Source organism: Carassius auratus, chromosome 48 (assembly GCF_003368295.1).
Source record: "Carassius auratus strain Wakin chromosome 48, ASM336829v1, whole genome shotgun sequence".
NCBI classification, from domain to species: Eukaryota; Metazoa; Chordata; class Actinopteri; order Cypriniformes; family Cyprinidae; genus Carassius; species Carassius auratus.
Window position 1 is genome coordinate 2258052 of NC_039290.1, and position 19515 is coordinate 2277566.

General features: G+C 37.0%; 2 protein-coding genes across 2 annotated transcripts in view; both read left to right on the top strand.

Annotated features, from left to right (window-relative positions):
- Positions 1-5431, top strand: part of LOC113065498 (adenylate cyclase type 6-like) — a 29112-nt gene extending 23681 nt beyond the window's left edge. The window contains exons 17-22 of the mRNA XM_026236772.1: positions 1081-1107; positions 1406-1538; positions 1637-1900; positions 2812-3016; positions 3156-3280; positions 3856-5431. Of these exons, the coding sequence (XP_026092557.1) occupies positions 1081-1107; positions 1406-1538; positions 1637-1900; positions 2812-3016; positions 3156-3280; positions 3856-3984 (883 nt within the window). The 3' untranslated portion in view covers positions 3985-5431. The remainder of the gene's footprint in view (positions 1-1080; positions 1108-1405; positions 1539-1636; positions 1901-2811; positions 3017-3155; positions 3281-3855) is intronic.
- A 1332-nt stretch (positions 5432-6763) lies between these two features.
- LOC113065499 (polypeptide N-acetylgalactosaminyltransferase 6-like) lies at positions 6764-17069 on the top strand. The gene is made up of 11 exons (XM_026236773.1): positions 6764-7121; positions 8163-8664; positions 9446-9618; positions 10690-10839; positions 11288-11522; positions 14240-14357; positions 14438-14638; positions 14772-14903; positions 15011-15112; positions 15273-15431; positions 16075-17069. The coding sequence occupies exons 2-11, from the start codon at positions 8189-8191 to the stop codon at positions 16186-16188; spliced, it is 1860 nt and encodes a 619-aa protein (XP_026092558.1). The 5' UTR covers positions 6764-7121; positions 8163-8188; the 3' UTR covers positions 16189-17069.
- The last annotated feature ends 2446 nt before the right edge of the window (positions 17070-19515 follow it).

A 19515-nucleotide genomic window follows, 5' to 3' on the forward strand; every position in this document is an offset into this window, starting at 1 on the left:
CCAGAGACAGTACGCTAAACATTTTGCTTGTGTAATTTACGTTTAAATGGTCAAAGCAATCCTGCAAAGGATGCTGAAAACTATTCTTGGAAACTTCTTGGATTCAATTAACTTTATTTTCCTTTTATTTGAAATAAAATTATATAATTTTTATTAGTCATGTAGGATATGCTGTGTGTGACTGATATCATGTGCATTACAAGCTTGGGATGTGTGTGTATGGTTTCCACAACGAAATGTAGAAAATACAAAAGACTACAACATACTGCATAAATTATAGATACATGAAGAAGGTCCTTATTCTGTCCAAAACAAATACTGTAGAGTAAAGTGGATGTAGTATACAGCACCCCATCAGTTATATATAGTTCTATACTGCCATCTGTTGGCGCAGAACTTAACAATTTTTTGTTGTCGAGATCACAAGAAAATTAAGTTGTGATATAGACATTTATGTCAAGTTCACGAGGAAATTAAGGAAAAGAAAAAGACATGATGTGTGGCCAGGTATGGTGACCCATACTTCGCATTTGTGCTCTGCATTTAACCCATCCAAGTGCACAAACACACACGGAGCAGTGGGCAGCCAATGCTGCAGCACCCAGGTAGCAGTTTGGGGCTGGTGCCTTGCTCAAGGGTCTCCCCTCAGGCAAAGTATTGAGGGTGGAAGAGAGCACTGGACATTCACTCCCCCACCTACAATGGACCTGAGACTCGAACCCACGACCTTTGGGTTACAAGTCCGACTCTCTAACCATTAGGCCATGACTGCCTCTAAGACTACGGTATGGGCTTTACCATCTATGCCACTGAAGCTAAATTAAATCGCGACCATGAGAAAACTAGAAAGAAAAATATTAATAACCTATGGCTTCTTAGGACTTCCCTAAAATATATATATAATAGAATTTATTATATGATTTCCTTTAAATTATTCTGTAAACAGATTTATCTTTTTATATGTGGGGACACAATTGTGGTACACATAGCCATTTAATCCAAATGACCCGTATTTTACTGGGTGTTTATTTTTAGAGGGTCATGTTGGTCACTAATGGAAATATGTCTGTTTTTATACAGGTATTCTTTCAATGAAACAAATTATTGGTAAGTTTGTGTCATGATTTATTGTTTTGTGATTGTAAGAGAGACGGTTCAAAGGCAGGAGGTGCTTTAGAATATGATTCTGCTGTTTGCTTGTAGTGTGTCTCTTCTTTTCAGGTCTTTCGGTTTGTTTTATAAAAATAATACCTGTATACTATTCTAAATGGTATAGTCTACTAAAGTATGATCTACAACACAGAAACTAGTAATTAGATCTAACAAATACACTTGCAATGGTATTTGCGCAGTCTCTTGACAAACTCTAATTATGTGTTGTACATATTGTTGTTTTCCCACATAGTCAGGAAACGGTGACTAAAGTGTCTCTGAGGGTGTCGATTCCAGTCATCCTCACTGTATTTGTGCTGGCTCTCTATCTGCACGCACAGCAGGTCGAGTCCACTGCACGCCTTGACTTCCTGTGGAAGCTACAGGTGTGTAGTCTGTCTCTGAATCAATCACTTGGTCGAAAATACATTTCCGGTAGATTCCCAGCATAGTCAATGACTTATTCACTGTCATGCTTCTCCAGGCCACTGAAGAGAAAGAGGAGATGGAGGAGCTGCAGGCTTATAACCGTCGGCTCCTTCACAACATCCTGCCCAAAGATGTGGCTGCCCACTTCCTCGCACGAGAACGTCGAAATGATGAGCTCTACTATCAGTCATGTGAATGTGTGGCCGTTATGTTTGCCTCCATCAGCAACTTCTCAGAGTTTTACACTGAACTGGAGGCAAACAATGAGGGTGTGGAATGCCTGAGACTGCTCAACGAGATCATCGCCGACTTTGATGAGGTAAGAACGTCATGTCACTTGCATCTGAAATGGAAGTATTGAATTCTGAATATGGAATCGTATCCAAAATAAAAGTTTTTGTATACAAAAAATGTTTGTACTGTGTATATTTCTTTATTATATATAAATAAACATACATGTATATATTTAAAAAAAATTAAATATAAATGACTTAAACAGCGCTGCAGACCGATTGGTGTATGACAAGTACCCATTCACAGACCGCTAAGGTGAACACACCTAATGCCGTTTGCTGGACTAAGTGCACTCATAGTTGCGTGCAGTTCTGAATTTATTTTCACCATCTGCAAACTCACGAAGTGCTCATAAAAGGCACTACCTCCGCATTGCTCCACGTTTGCCCTTTGCTTATTTTGTTTTGGATATACTGCTTGTTCCGTGTCGTCAAATCATGTCGCATCGCATATTGTCATTACTTCCTATTGTTGGTTCGTTTAGAGGTATTTTGTCCTTGTTGCATTCTAATTTAATTCGAACCACACCAAAATTCACTTAGAAGCGGACCGAGAACCATTTAGTCTTGTTCTGCTTGTATGGTGCACATCCGGGTTTAGATGGCAGCGTTCACACTTGCTCAAATGAACCGCATTAACAGATCAATCGCACCTGAATTCGTTTAATCAAACCAAACACAACAAGTGTGAACACAGCCTGATTTTAAAGCAGTCTCTGGCTTTATACTGACACCTACTGGTGTGGAGACAAAGGTTCTATATAAAAGCAAATGTTTTCAGAAACCAATACCGCTGTATAAATATACACAGTATTCATCATGCATGATTAATTTACTCCATGACCAAATGTGTCTTACAATTAGGAGGTTACCAAGACAAAGCAAATAAATATCAGCTGGTTCTGTGATCTCAACATGGCTTTTTTACTGTTAATAGATCATTTCTGAAGAGAAATATAAGCAGTTGGAGAAGATCAAAACTATTGGTAGTACTTACATGGTAGCATCTGGATTGAACGACTCGACGTACGACAAAGAGGGCCGCACACACATTCTAGCTCTTGCTGACTATGCCATGAGGCTACGAGAACAGATGAAGTACATCAATGAACACTCATTCAACAACTTTCAGTTGAAGATAGGTAAGTAGGTATTTACCGTAACATTTGCCTGATATATATTTAACATAGAAAGTGCAAAGACAATTTATGAACTGGCTTGCAGACTTGGAGCTTAGGGAGTTTGTTAGAGCAGATGATGACAAATGTATTTTCACCACAGGTTTGAACATTGGGCCAGTGGTTGCTGGTGTGATTGGAGCCAGAAAGCCTCAGTATGACATATGGGGCAACACAGTGAATGTGGCCAGTCGCATGGACAGCACAGGTGTCCCTGATTGTATCCAGGTAACCGCAACATAATAAACAAGACTATTTTTGGCAATACACAGCTTAGCCCATAAATTTCCATCTTCCAAAGTGTAACACTATACATCAGCTACTATGTGCATCATTGTATTTATAAAAATGGTGCTGTCCTCTATCTTCATGTTACTGCAATTGCAAGTTTTGTGACTTTTTAGCTACTTAGTTATTACTTAAAGGTAAAATGCGGTGAAACTTAAATTTCTAAATACTTTCTATTCCAGTCAAATTTGTAGAATTAATGATAAATAAGCAAGGCTATGTTAGTTGATTTCCCTGAAAAGTGTAAACACTGCCTCTGTGGTTGTTTAAAAAAAATTGTTCTGTTTGTTTGAGCATCCTTACCAGCTTGGCATAGCAGCATTAGTCTAACCAATGGCCTGAGTTTGGGGCATGGCTATCTGTTTATCCAACCAATGGCAGACTTGAATTGGCCATTTGAAATCCAACTTTACTTTTGCAATTCCCTTTGAGGCTGCAGAAAAACCTTTAGTTTTTAGCCAATTAGAATTCAGTGTGTAATGAAAAGTTTAGGACATTGTTCTTTATTCCTACAGGTGACCACTGACTTATACCATGTACTAGAAAGAAAGGGCTACCATCTGGAGTGCCGTGGACTGGTGAAAGTGAAGGGGAAAGGAGATATGACCACTTATTTCCTCAACAGTGGTCCTGTCTGCAGTTAACACTGACCAAATGCTTCTCAATGCACTGAAATGAAGGATGGACAACAAAAGTCTCTGAATGGGATTTGAGCAGATCCAAATATAACCACTCACAAGTTTTCTACAGTAGTTCACAAGCATTAGAGGCCATGTGTGGTATTTATTTATGCACCTATTGGGAATAATGAGCTATGCTCTACCTGAAAGACTTAATGGAGGATTGTTGCCATAGATGGAGAAGACTTTGAAGAAAGTTTGGTTTTATTTTTTATTTGGTGGGAAAGACTTCTTCCAAACCAAAATTAGAATTATTTATTTATTTTGAAAGGTTTTAAACCATTGTAAATAAAAAAAATATATTATATATGCAAGCATCAAGAAGAAACTGACCAAAGAACAAATTATTTGATATAGGAACACTACACACGCCATATAAACTGTCTGAACAAGTGTTATTCGGTTGTCTGGTTTTCCTTTTTTGGCCTCCTGTCACTCTCTAGCACACTGTATTCAATTATAAACACTAAAGCAAAAAACATCCGTCTTCATTGAAGGCCTTAGAAACAGGAATCCTAATACAAGTGACTTGTATTTACAGTTTTGTATGATTGATGAGTGAACAACGTGTTTTTCCCTTTTAGTATTTGTGTACAAATGAAGTAAATGAAGGATGAGAATAGTACTAGACAGATTTTCTTTGGTCATTTGTTCATTTATTTGTGTGGACATTGAGTAATTGTGTGTCTGTCATCTTTAAAAGGACATAATGGTTCACTGTGAGGTTTATACAATTAATTTAAAATAGCTTTCTTGCTAGATTAAGTGCTAATTAGATTACATGCTTTGCATTTATGTGTTCAGTTGTTCACTGATGTCATTTTTCCTGTCATTTGAGATGAATGTGTTACACAGATTTCAGCTCTTAACTCATTCCTGTATAAATCAATGAAAAAAATTATCCTATAAATATGACCAAGATCTCATAGAATTTCCGCACAGTATGGTCCGCAATTGTATAGTCTTCTTAAGACCCTGGTAAATCTGTGTACATTTTCTGACAGAGGTCTGGTTGGTGACAAAAGTGGCAGGACTGCAAAGCTGATTGTCTGTTTTCAGCAAAAGTAAATTTCAACATTTCCTCACGAACACTCTTAGTCATGCTTGCACATTTGTCAACTTTTCTTTTTTTATTATTATGCAATTACCAGTCAAACGGATAGGTTAGCACTTCTGAGTATTTTTGTCATATTTATGAATTTACCATTCCTACTGTATAAATGCATCTTGATGATTGTGTTGCAAGAAACATCCTTTACCGTCCTCAACATGAATTTCCCAATATGAAAGTACATGTATGTTTAATATTCTCACTTTGTCATAAGACATCAAAGCACATATTGTTTTTAGTTCGAATATGTTTGTGGTACATGAAACTTTCAAGACCTTTTTCATTAAAAGGTGGCAAATCAATAAATTGGGTGTTTTATGTAAGAATAATGTCTCAATAATACTATATTCACCCAACACTAGTCTTTTCATCTTAATTATATGTGGACGTACAGGTCAGTCAGAATAAGCTGGACAGAAATTTTAAATATTAGACACTTTCCACAAATATGGTATAAACAACAAACCTAAAATATTTTCTTAACAACTAAAGTTGATTGCCAAGCAAAATTTTTATCTGTAGGTTTAATTAGCTACATGTAACCTATGTTTTTAGTAATTAAAATGAGTTACAATTATTTTACAACTAATTAAAAATGATTTTAACAGATTGTCAAAGCTTTTAAATAGTTTGTGTGCTATTGTTCATTTTATGTTAGCTACTGTATTGAACATACAGGTGCTGGTCGTATACAAGTTTCACTTTTTGAACGAAATTAGTGAACTAAATCAACTTTTTGATGATATTGAAATTATATGACCAGCACCTGTAATAGGTGTAACACATCTGAAGTAATGAGTACACTATTTGGAGTGTGTAATTTGTTAAAAGATTTCCTTTTATAGTACTTTCCATCAAAATAAATTAATTCCTCAAAACCAAGGTAGACAGACAGGCCATTGTTGGGTGTGAGTGGCTCTAGTGATTGTTGTGTTAATGGCCTCTTCTCTTTGTTCATGCTCAGCTTGGTGTCTTTTCTTCAAGTAGCAGCAGTCTCATGTCAGACGATAGTTTGTAATCACGATTCTCTCCTATTGAAGCACCGACCCCATTTCCACTTAGCTTGCCTTTCTCAAATGTCTGAATAAATCTGTATTCGGTTACACGTACGCGACACAAGAGGCATTGAATTTACTTGCATCCCAGTTAATAATTTATATCTGTTGAGGTATAGTTTGTTAACTTACCACATACTTTCCTGAGCCTTAATTAAGTAATCACCGTCATCCAATTTTAGAAAAGTGCAAGCAACACTCAAATTTTCGTACATATTTAGCAGCACTTATAATGGTTAAAACTTGTGTGAAAAAACTACGAACCCACTCTGAAATGATGAATTGAGCGAATCGATGTTTTTGAATGAATCTTTAAAGTGAATCATTCTCGGTCACTTCCATGGACCGAATCATCTTGCATCAATGAATCTCCCTTTAGAAGCGTGTCTGGTTTTTAGTCACTTTTGGGAACTGGGAAGATGCTTGTGATGCTTAAAATATTTTAACCGATTCTGACACGCAAAACGACTCTTTGTTTTGAACGAATCTGTTGATGAATCCTTCAGTGACAAAAAGACATACAGCTAAGTACCTAGTCGCGTACGGATGTACAGCAAACCGCAGAAAGTATCTGTAAAGGAATATGTTTGGTGAACACGAACACGTTCAACAGATCCGAAACACTGAGATGAATCAAAATCCCCATTATCATCATCACTAGAAGAAAGGCCCGGCTTTAGGACCCAGATGACTCGTCTCAATCGTTAGAACGGATGGCACCTGTTGCGTTCAAAGGGAAACCGGGAGGCCAGTGCTGCTGGTCGCGTGGAACCGTCGCGCGCTTAGTGAACTCAATATATCTGAAACTTGACGTTACAGAGTAACAGCAACCGTCTATCGACTCTCGTACCTGAAACAAACAGTCTCGTCTGTGAAAGACGTATTTATCGCATTTGCCTCTGGGAAAACCACATGACTGACTGAAATTATTGCAGGTAAGCTTTGAAAATGTAATTAAATGAGTGCTTTATTTGTTTAGACATGTTTTGCGTCATGTCTGTTGTCCACAAAATCTAACCCAGGCGTATCTTCCTCTCCTTGTCATGAGCGGGTTTCATCTTTATTGTTAATAGCACACAAAAGTAAGGCTCATAGAGGACTGAAAGCTTGAAAGCGGTGCCATACTGTAATAATTTGAACCATTATATATTCGTGGCTCACTTCCTTAAGTTTCGCTTAGTTGTCATGTTGCGTGGCATATAAAGTTTTTTTTTTTTTTAACTTTAAGGAAGTCTTTGGGGTTTAAGAAATTTGCGAAACGCGAAGATTATTCAGTAACTAAGGAAAAAAGTTGTTATTAATATGTTACTTTATAACGTTGTAATAATGATGGCCATGTATGCTCTGTCTCAGTAATAATGCAGAAGAACCAGTTTCAGTTTGAAAGATTAGGAGAGTGTAATCACCTAGCATGAAGAATAGCAGAAGTTGGCCTGACTGTGTCTGTTAAATAGACTGGTTCCATGGGCACTGGTTCATTTAACACCATACAGTACGTTCCATTGTCCTCACATTTCCTATTTTGAAAGTAATTACTTGGTGTTTAAATGTAAGAGTTGTGCTTTAAATTTGCCAGTCCTCAAGATGACTATTAAACTCATTCCCAGCAGTTGGTGGGATCCAGATCCTGTTCAGTTAGTTAGATAACAGGCGACGTGTCACAGTTTTGAAGTGTATTTATGCTAAGTTTCCAACACCACCCATTAAGTGTAGTGTGAGTGTATGGTGAGCCACCTGCTGCCACGTGGATCCAGGGTGAAGAAAGGATCAGGTGCAGAAGGGTGTTTGTTGTCAGGTGAGGTTTGTTTGCTCTAGTGCTGTGCTCCATGTGAGAGTCGACAGTGCAGGCTTTCTCTGCTAATTAAGAGTGGGGCATGGCTTGTAAATAATCAATAACATTTTTTATTATGGGTCTTTTTAACATTTTAATGGTGATTGTGTTTCCTTCATAAGTAATTTTCGGTCTGTTTTCACAGTTTGGTGACTGATATTGGCCAACAGGATGCGTCTGAGGCGTCGTTTCTCCCCCCTGAAGCTTACTGTTCTGGGCGGCGCTGTTTTCATGGTCATTTTGGTGGTGCTCCAGAGGGACGTTGGTAGCGGTTCACTTCAGGACCCCTGGCTGCAAGATCTCTCCAACAAAAAGGAAAGAGTATTCGAGATGGTCCGTGGGGCGGTTAACAACTTCGCCTTCCAAATTGGTGCCCCGCAGCCCCCATCAGTGGGAGTGCTGCCCACCCAGAACCAAAACTGCCTTTCGGGTTTCTACTCTCAGGTGGATCTCAAACCGTGGATGGAGAGACCTCCTCTGGACCCTGAAGCACCAGGAGCCAATGCTGCAGCCTTCCAGAAAGCCAGCATGACTGCGGAGGAGGAGAAGGAAAAGCAGGAGGGCATGACCAGGCACTGCTTTAACCAGTTTGCCAGTGACCGAATCTCCTTGCACCGAAGTCTTGGAGATGACACCCGTCCACGCGAGTAAGAATGGGCACTTTGTTTGGCACCGTGAGAAAATGTGGAATACAAACAATTCATTCAATTCACCAACCAATCTGCCATTATAATGATTGAAAGTTAGGCTGCACTCATGACGTGTGTTATAGTGTTTGCTGGCATTTTAGATGCCTTTTAATTTACGTTGACTCGTTTGATCTGTTTACACAGAAACATGAAAGTGCAGATTTATCTGTTGATTTTAAGGGCTGGGGCTAAGGCCCTGTAAATGTTGCCCAAACACTCATTGTAGATTAGGAGTCTTTACTGTTTCGCTGCTTTTGCAGTTTCTAATCACACCTTCAGCTGCATCACTGAACAATAGGTTGACATGCTATGTTTCATTTTGAATCTTATTATATTTAAACACTGTGTTGAGTAAAGTGCATTGAGCAATTTGCATACGTCCTCAAATTTATAATACTGATAATTACAATGTTTAAATATGCATTTTGGGAATTGTGCCTTAGAAAATTACCTTACCTTATAGTAAACTAATCATAAAGCATAAAAATGCTTTCATTGCTTTCATTAAAAAACTGAACTGAAATGTATAAGAAACTTATTTTATTTACACTAGAAAGCAAGATGACATTTTTCATTTATATTTAGTTTAACATGATATGCTAAATTAAAACTACATTATATGCAATTTTATATATATATTTCTTCATGCATCCTTATACATATATACATATACATACATTTTGTGTGTGTGTGTACTGTATATATAGTAAATGAATATCTCTTCGTGCATCCTTTGCAGGTGTGTTGAGCAAAGGTTTCGCCGTTGCCCTTCTCTCCCCTCCACGAGTGTAATCATTGTGTTTCACAACGAGGCATGGTCAACACTTCTGCGCACTGTGTACAGCGTGTTGCACACCTCCCCGGCAGCTTTCCTCAAAGAAATCATACTAGTGGATGATGCCAGTACAGCAGGTGGGCCCGACTTTATCAGTTCCTGCTGTAAAAATGAACTACTCATAGAAAGTGTTGTTACATGTTCTTGGCTCAATGGCAAACTGTTTTATTCAGTGGAATGTCACTTGTATAAGTGCTTATTCAGTTGTATGGAAAATGCCACAAACATACATTAACAAAAGAACCAGTAAAGACTGCAAAAAAAAAAAAAAAAAAAAACTGAGCAAACATCCAGGAAGTAATGGTGCATTGTTGAAACTGAAAACATGTAATAGTTAACTAGACTATAGCAAAAGTTACTGGTGGCGAAATATTAATTTGTATAAATTTTTAATCTTCATTAGTTTCATTGTTTTCCTAATTAATTTCCTTGTTAGTTTTATGTACTTTGTTAGTGCTGTAAGCGATAAGATAAAGGAAGTGTGTCAGTTCATCTAAAGTCTGATCACAGGAAATCTCAAAGTGCTCTGAAACTATTTTTAGTCATAGAAAATATCAAGTTGAACAGTTGACAAAGTTACTGCTGACTTGTAAAGTTCTGAACACAGTATTCAGCTCATGCACTGCAGTTGAAAAATCTGTTGTAAGATAAAGAAGGTTTCAAATATATGAATAAGGTTTCAAAAATCAATTATCTTGACTGCATTTAATCTATAATACACTACAACAATAAAACTGTGAAAAATTATCATTTTAAATTTATTTTTGAATATTTCATATATATTTTAAATAATATTTTAAAATCAAATTAATTTCTGTGGTGGCAAAGCTGAATGTTCAGCAGCCATTACTAATATGCTGATTTGGTGATCGAGAAAAAATGTGTGAAAAGTTCAAAAGAACAGCAATTATTTGAAATGTGAATCTTTTGTAACATTATAAATATATTTCCTGTCAATTATGGTCAGTTTATAATAAGTATTGGATAACTGTTAATTCCTTTAAAAAAAAAAAAATTATCCCAAACAATTGAAAGGTATTTTTGTTATAGTAATAGTTTTTGTTCATACAACGACTTTCAAAGAATACAGAAGAAACAAGATTATACTACTTTCCTCCTTCTACATTTGATCTTGTGTGTCGTTGCAGAACACCTCCATGAGAAGCTGGACGAGTATGTGAAGTCACTGAAGATCGTGAAGGTAGTGCGTCAGCCGGAGAGGAAGGGCCTCATCACCGCAAGGCTTCTTGGAGCCAGCAAAGCACAGGGAGAAATCCTAACCTTCCTAGATGCCCACTGTACGTATGTCAGCACATGAATAGCCCTGCACACTTCCATTAACTCACACAGCATACCAGTTTCTGTTAGCATGTCATTAACGTCCATCAGTCTCATTATTTGTGACTGGATGGAAAGTAGTTTTTCAGAAACCTGCTCTTCAGGTCCATAGGCATGCTCTTTAAGTGGTTACTCCCATGGCTATATTTTATTTTTTTCTGGCACTTATGTCATTTGCAAAGTTATGCAGCATGACAAAGGTCTAGTATGTGATGCTTATCTTGTTCGCTTTGGGCCATTGTAGGCGGGATTGAACCCTAGCAACTGACACCTGTGTATTGTTATCCTATATTTTACCTTGTATACGATGAAAGTTTTGAAAAACGTGACGTGCCATTTTAGCATATATGCTTGAGTAGCATATATACAAACCCTCTTTTCTCTTTTGTCATGTTTTTGTTGTTACAGGTGAGTGTTTCCATGGCTGGCTCGAGCCTCTCCTTGCTCGCATTGTTGAGGAGCCCACTGCTGTGGTGAGCCCTGAAATTTCAACCATTGATTTAGACACTTTCCAGTTCTACAAGCCAGTGGCTTCGAACCGTGCCCAGAACAGAGGCAACTTTGACTGGAGTCTCACATTTGGCTGGGAGGCCATTCCAGATTACGAGAATGCTAAACGCAAAGATGACACGTACCCAGTAAAGTAAGTCACACGTTTTATTTAAGCCTTGCTCTTAATAAGCTTCGATGTGTTTCGCAGAATAAAAACAAATTTACGAATTAATTTTGTTGTGATTGATGCATTACCTTAACCAAGACGGGTGTATTTGCTTTTTCATCAATTAAAGAGATTGTTTACCCAAAAAAAGAAATTTGTGACTTGTGCTGGCAAAACGAGTCGGAATACGCGCAGGATAAATTTTGAGCTACAGGCAAAAAAAATATATTTTTGCTAAGGTTTTGACAAAAGCTAGTTCATTAAGCCCTCGTCTAGCGATCCCAATGCTCCAATAATAATTTTAGATGTTTAATTACCTTTATTTGTACATTTTCTGAAAGGATTTCCTATTTCCACTTGTTTCTCGTGCTGACTGTCATCCGAAATGCACACATAAACACACTTCCAACAGTACAATTCCAATAAATATACACACATACACAGAATTACAGTAGTAGCCTATTAACATAATCTGTTATGTCTTTGGTTAACATTTAGGAGACTGTCGGGGCAAACATCTGATTTGTAACATTAGATCCGTTCATCACAGTCGGATTTACAGTTTTTTTGAATTTCTAAAACACATTTCTTGAAACAACACTTAAACACAAATCCAAATACTCAAACTAAATTCACGAAACCTCTGACTTTACCATCAAAATCAAACAATCACTGCAAAACCATTTCTCCTGCACTTAAAATCAAACAGTGCTCTCAGATCACACACATACACACACATGGATATAATACAAAAATACAGCAGTCCAACTGCAAAGGCCAAAAAGGTCAAATAAAACTCATGAATAGCATGTTACAGTACACTCAAATACTGCAAGTTGTGCAAATGTAAAATCAGGTTCAATGAGCGATTAATTCTGTCTCGGCATCATGTCTTTATGCTTGAGTCTGGCTCGAGGACTTTGTCCACATCACAAGTAATGTTGTCTTTTTTGCTAGACCAAGAAAACCCCCTGTGGTCTGATAGATTCAGCCTTGATAACACTCTAAACCTTACTCTTTCTCTCCTCATCCTCTTCCTCCTCATCCTTCATTTGTTACATGTAGCTATTTTTCCTCCTCTCCTTCTCAGATGGTTTCTGTCTATTATTCGTATCATCATTCAGTCATCTGTTAAGGCTGTGCAATTAATTGAAAAAACGGTTCGATTTCGATTTTGGCCTCCAACGATCATGAAAATACAATAATCGAGATAAGACGATTATTGCGCCCCATTCCGCACCCTTTTTGCAGCGCTGCGCTTTCGTTCCTCCATAAAAGCCCAATTTTCCGTGCAAATCAGTAAAATCATGTTACATGACATTTGAATAATGGGACATGCTTTATTTATTTATTAAGTATATTTTTTCATGTTTTTAAAAGCGTGGAAGAGAACTTTCACTGGTCCTCAGGAAGAGATATGGGCTTAGAGACGGGACATGTAAAGTCATCTTTTAGCTCAAGGTGCATGCCTAAACGCTCAAATACATGCAAAAATGCACTTAGTGCTTATTCATGTATACTTTCGTTGGTCATGTAATAAATTAACGTAAAGAGTTGAGAATGAAAATACGTGTGTATCAGTACATTAATTTGGATTCATGTGGCTCTTCAAAGTATCAGCGGGCTATTTTCCTGCTGCGACTCTGTGCTTATTAATCAAACAACAAAAGACAAATCTATAATCACACACTGCTCTTGACTGAAAGACTTTTATAGCTTTAAGAAACAAAAAAAGTTTAAATCTTACAGTGAAGACTGCTGTTTTACTTTACATTTCATTATTTCTGTAGTACTGTAGGCTGTAAAGTGCTTGAGACTTGCATAAAATAAACATTAAAGTACAGTTTGTTTCATTTGTATCTTTTTACTCTTTTACACAATTATTTTTAATAATTGTCAATAATGTTTTTGACTTTTTGTTTGTTTGTTTGTTTAAAATTCCGCTAGTCTCTACGATGTAGATGTCATAGCAACCTTATTTACAGAAAATACACATTCGATATGTATCACTTTCTTTAAATATATCACTCATATAAAGTTTTGGCCATATGACCCCCTCATTATCGTGTTAAATAATCGTGATTGACTGAAATAATCGTTATTATGATTTTTGTCATAATCGAGCAGCCCTATCATCTGTGCACTATGAACTGGCTCATATTTTGTACAGTTGGCTTGAAAACATCATTAGAAACAACTGTGAACAATTTTGAATTTTGCAGTACAAATGCATCACAGTGTGATACTGTAAGTGTTAAAGTAAAAGAGAAGTGCCTGAGATTCGCAAATAGAGCCTAACTTCCTGAACCCGTTTAAGGTTTAGCAGAAAGAGTGCTTTATTCAACAAATTGGTTTAAGCTAGTGATAATTTGGTTCAGAGATTGGGGTTTAGTGTTTTATCAATTCAGAAAAACTGTAATATGGGCCGCCTCAATTAATTTTTATCTATCAATAAAAGAAAAGAGGGAATCACTTGCTGCTATTGATTGACCTGCCTTTATAGTTTTAATAATCAATTTATTGTTATTGACAGACTAAATGCATTTTTACATTTGGTTGTTTTGTTTTCTTTTTAGATGTAAAATGAAAAAGGTTATACATTATTTGTTTCTTATATTTATTTTACTGTGTTTAATAGGATCTGACCCCAGCTCTCTGGCTGGAAATCCTACTAGTTGTATTTGTTCTTATCTTTCTTTCAGAACCCCAACATTTGCTGGTGGTTTGTTCTCTATATCTAAGGCCTATTTTGAGAAAATTGGGACCTACGATGACAAAATGGAAATATGGGGTGGAGAAAATGTTGAGATGTCTTTCAGGGTCAGTTCTTGCTCTTCAGAAATCCCCTACAGCTATGAAAATGAGATGTTAAAACTTGTGTATGTGTTTTGTGCTGTCAGGTGTGGCAGTGTGGCGGACAGCTGGAGATAATCCCCTGCTCCGTCGTGGGTCATGTGTTCCGCACCAAGAGTCCTCACACCTTTCCCAAAGGTACAGAGGTCATTACACGTAACCAGGTGCGCTTGGCTGAGGTGTGGATGGACGACTACAAGCAGATTTACTATCGACGCAGCCAAAGTGCAGCTAAAATGGCCCAAGATGTAAGAGCTGCTTTTGCTTTCAGAGGATTAAAATATTAACCTTGTGTTTGTGGTTATACAATATACCTACTGTAAGTGTAAGCAAGAGCATATGACTAACTGCATGACTTTGGTTTCCTGTATGGTTGTGTAGAAGGCCTACGGTGACATATCTGACCGTTTGAAACTCAGAGAAACCTTACAGTGCAAGAACTTTTCTTGGTACCTAACCAATGTCTACCCAGAAGCCTTTATCCCTGATCTTACCCCTGTCAAGTTTGGAGCTGTAAGTCATTTTTAAAACACGACATTCATGACGATTAGCCATTTTAACCCAGTCTGGGACCAAATGTTTATTTATTATTTTGTGTGTGTGTGTGTGTGTGTGTGTAGCTCAAGAATAGGGGATCACAGCAATGTCTGGATGTTGGAGAAAGTAACGAAGGGGGAAAGCCTGTGATTATGTATGTATGTCACAACATGGGCGGCAATCAGGTATAGTACCATTGCTGTGTCATTCACATTGACATTATGATTAGAGGTGCTCTTAAAACATGTTGTGTCATGTTGAAATAAGTATAAAATGACATTTTGACCATGGTTTTCTTCTTGATCCAACGAGAACAGCTGTTCATCATCATGTGTTTGTTTTCAGTACTTTGAATATTCGTCACATAATGAGCTTAGACATAACATAGGGAAACAGCTCTGCCTGCATGCATCTCCTTACCCAGAGCCAGTGAAGATTGAGCTCTGTACGCTGAAGGGCAAAGGCAGCAGTTTGTCTCCTGAACAAGAATGGGTGTTCACAGAAGTAAGTGTCATCTCTAAACGGAAATGAATTGCTCAAATGGTCTTGCTTCACTTTCACTCTCTATTTATCAGATCCTACTACCTTCCCCTTTTACTTAATGTCTGTTGCAGTACTTTTTAGCAGGTGAACAACTTGATCAAACACTACTGATGTCACCAAAAAAATAAGCTATACTTGATGTTGTACACTGCCGTTCAAAAGTGAATTATCCGGATGATTTTATTTAAATTAGACTTTTTTTTCCCCCTCACAGTAAGGATGCATTAAATTGATCAAAAAGACATTTATAATGTAGCCAAATATTTCTGTTTTGAATAAATGCTGTTCTTTTGAACTTTTCTGTTCATTAAAGAATCATGAACAGTATGAAATATGTTTTTTTTTTTTTTAAAAAAGCTGTACAGCTGTACAGGACGTTTCTTGTGCACCAAATCTCCATATTAGAATGATTTCTGGAGGATTATTTGACACTGACACTGACTGAGTAATGGCTACTGAAAATATATATTTTTAAATTATTAGAATATTAAGTTACATTTTCATGTCCAAGTTTTCACCCTAAGATATCATAATTAAAATTGCTGTGATTTGATTCAGTTTCAAGGCATGTTTATAAATGTTCTTGATGTTATGCTAATTTTAGGAGCAACTACTGAAGAATCCGTCCTCTGGAAAGTGTCTCCATAAGAAAGGAGACAAGATATTAATGAGCCCCTGCAATCCAGAAGACCATCACCAGCATTGGTCTTTGAGTTGACCTCACACTCCAGTCGAGGAGCAAGGACAATTCACTCCCATGAGACCCACGAGGGAGGGCCAGCTGACACACTCACTGTAGGCCTGAGCGGATGCACTAGGACAGGGTAACCGACCCTGCTCCTGATGATCGACTGTCCTGCAAAGTTTAACTCCAACCCTAATCAAACACAGGATTGGAGCTGAACTTTGCTGGACAGTCGATCGCCAGGAGCATAGTGTGTTACCCCTGCACTAGTTCATATCCATAAGCTCCCAAAGACATTGATCATAGATCAGACTGGGGTCAGGTACTCAGGGAAGACAGAGTGGAGCTCATCAGCCTACTGGAGCATCACAGAGTGAACAATCCAGCAGCAAGATTGTTTACTTGATGCATTTTATTGCCTTATTGATGATGTTTACTGCTGCTTTTAAAAGGGTATAGGTTTTATTTATTTTTTAAGAAATGGAAAATTTCATATTTTTGGAACATTGTTAGTGTTAAGGCCAATGAATGGCCGGCCTTGCCAACGTTACGTGTAATGTTTGTATGATCCCAATCATTTGCACATGCTGCAAGGGATGAGGGTTTTCTTCAGCTCTAGTAAACAGTCACAAGGCAGCATTGGTTTTAGATCCTTCTCTTGTATTTTTGAAGCCATCAGGATGTATAAAACAGCATGTGACTTGAATTGCTTGATTGTTTCAGTGTGCTGAGGACTTTTGGGGGAAATCATGCTCTAATAACGTATACATGTAATTATCGGTTCTGTCCTCTTCACCTCTACATTATTATGGTTTATACATTTGGACTACACAGATTTATTCCTCAATGATAGATTTCAAATATTTGATTATTTGAAAATATTTGATGTATAAAAAATACACACTCCCAGATCATTTGCTGGTGTTGTTTTTCAAAACGCATTTATCGTTATTTATATGCAGACATATCTATCTATATTTCTCTCTCTCTCTCTCTCTCTCTCTCTCTCTCTATATATATATATATATATAGGGATAGATATAGTTTTCATCAAAACTACTCTGCTGTCCTGCAGTATTTAGCTCCAACACTGTTCCCACAAAACTCATACAGCAGCAGAATTAAACAATTAGTAGCCTCCTGCTGTTTATTATCACAGTGCAATTGTGATAACTTGATATTGATCACTATTGTGATCAGCGAGAGAAATAAAGCAACGAAAGTCTTGTGGCGTTCCTGTATTCTTTTTCTTAGTGATTTTACAATGGTAGTGTATCAAGCTGTTATGGTATTTTTAGTGAAATTATGGAAGTTGAGATATTTTTTTGGCCTGTTTGCGTATATATTAAAGGGGCCATTTTGAATAAAATAATTTATAAGGCGGTGTCATGGTAGCTTTATGGCCAACGGTTGTAAGGACAAATCTGTAATTTCTCTCGTTCACCGATAGGTGGCAGCCGACGTCATAATTCTGTCTTGGAGGATTGTGAAAATGACCATGGTGTTGGTGTGTTTGATTGGCCAGCAAACTCTCCAGACCTGAACCCCATAGAGAATCTTTTGTTTTGTTAAGAGGATAATGAGAGACCAAACAATGCAGATGAGCTGAAGGCCACTGTCAAAGAAACCTGGGCTTCCATACCACCTCAGCAGTGCCACAAACTGATCTCCTCCATGCCACACCGAACTGAGGCAGTAATTAAAGCAAAAGGAGTATTGAGTACATGTACAGTAAATTTACATACTTTCCAGAAGGCCAACAATTCACTAGAAATGATCTAAAATGTGAGCCAAAATCGTCCCAATTAAAAGAACCAAAGACTTAAATTCAGTCTGTGTGCATTGAATTTATTTAATACACAAGTTCCAAAACTTGAGTTGAATTACTGAAATGAACTTTTTCATGACATTCTAATCTGAGATGCACCTGTATATAGTCTTTGGTTTGTATGATATATCCAGAATTATCATTGCATGAACGATTCTTTTGTGACCAACCATCGTCAGTAATGTGATAACGTGCATGGTTCAGCTAAACTGCTGGAGTTTAAAATATTATGCAAAAAAGCTATTATTTTGAAAAAAAAAAAAAAAAAAAAAACTTTGTTCCAACTAAATGTTAAAATAAATTAAAGATACTTTCATAAAAGAAATACACAAATTAAAAATGTTTTAAAAAATATAAAATTATTGTTAGATTTTTTTCATTAAACTTTAGAAAAAGTGTGCTGTTTTTTGAGTAATTTATAGTGATGTCATGTTTGTGGTGCTCATTTATCTATGTGTGTGTTTCTATGTGAAAGATGAAAATTGTCAGGATATTTAACACAGGCTGTTACACAAGTAGGTTTTTGGAATCCCTTCTTAAGGGAAAAATATGATATGAGAAATGCAAGCTGTAGTTTTGCTGCTGTGATCAGTTGTAAAAAAAAAAAAAAAAAAAAAAAAAAGGATCCGGTCTGTGCAGATGTTTTGGTCTCCTGGCTCTGTGGTTGTGTGAGAGAAGTTTATGGAAGATTATGGAAGATTCTGAAGTGTGGCGCAGCTGTGAATGCATGTGAAGCTGATGTTTCTGTGGACACATTTAAGTCTTATCTGGTTGTACCAGTCCTGCCAGAAAAAGCCACAAATGTTAAAAAGATGTGGAATGTACTTCAGTCCCGAGCTACTGCTTAAAATGTAATCAGTAATACTGGAGCACAGATACAATTTCGACATAGATCAAAGCTAGATTTTCATCCTACTTCTCCACCAGGATGAGGGGGAGAAGACACCCTCTATCCCTTATACTTAAGATGGGTTATTATCAATTAACCAGGATTACTGGGCTTGAATCTCATCACAAGTTTATTATGAAAGCTTGTAGTAGTTGATCAGTGTATAATCTGCTGTTGACAGACAGTGATGTTACAGTCAATCTTCCTTCCCCATAAACCTCTCTTTCTTTGATTGGCCACCAGAAGCAGGCGGTTTGGTGTGAAGAGGGGGATTGTGTAACTTGCAAACTAGCTATCTATTAGATTGTTAAAATCTTAGATAAGATGAAATGTAATTCATTAATAAAAAAAAACACTTTATTTAAAAGGAACTACATTACAGAGGATCTTAAATGCAGTTTTTTTTTTGTCTTTAAGTGTGGGTGCTTTCTGATTCACATTATACTCAACCGTTATGTTCATTTTACATAATCATGTGAAATTTTCAAAACTGGTACAACTGTTTAACAATAGTCTCTCTTTCTCTCTCTCTCTCTCTATATATATATTATCAGAAATAATTTGGTTCATAAAATACATATTTTTTATTTAAATCACAAATTGATAAAACTGATGTATTTAAATATTTTGTTTTAATTTAGTG

Excerpts from the sequence above, each read along its gene's own strand:
- LOC113065499 (XM_026236773.1), top strand. The coding sequence starts at position 8,189 with ATGCGTCTGAGGCGTCGTTTCTCCCCCCTGAAGCTTACTGTTCTGGGC. Across the intron at positions 10,840-11,287 it reads AACCTTCCTAGATGCCCACT|GTGAGTGTTTCCATGGCTGG; the intron begins GTACGTATGTCA and ends TTGTTGTTACAG. Across the intron at positions 14,358-14,437 it reads ATGTTGAGATGTCTTTCAGG|GTGTGGCAGTGTGGCGGACA; the intron begins GTCAGTTCTTGC and ends TTGTGCTGTCAG.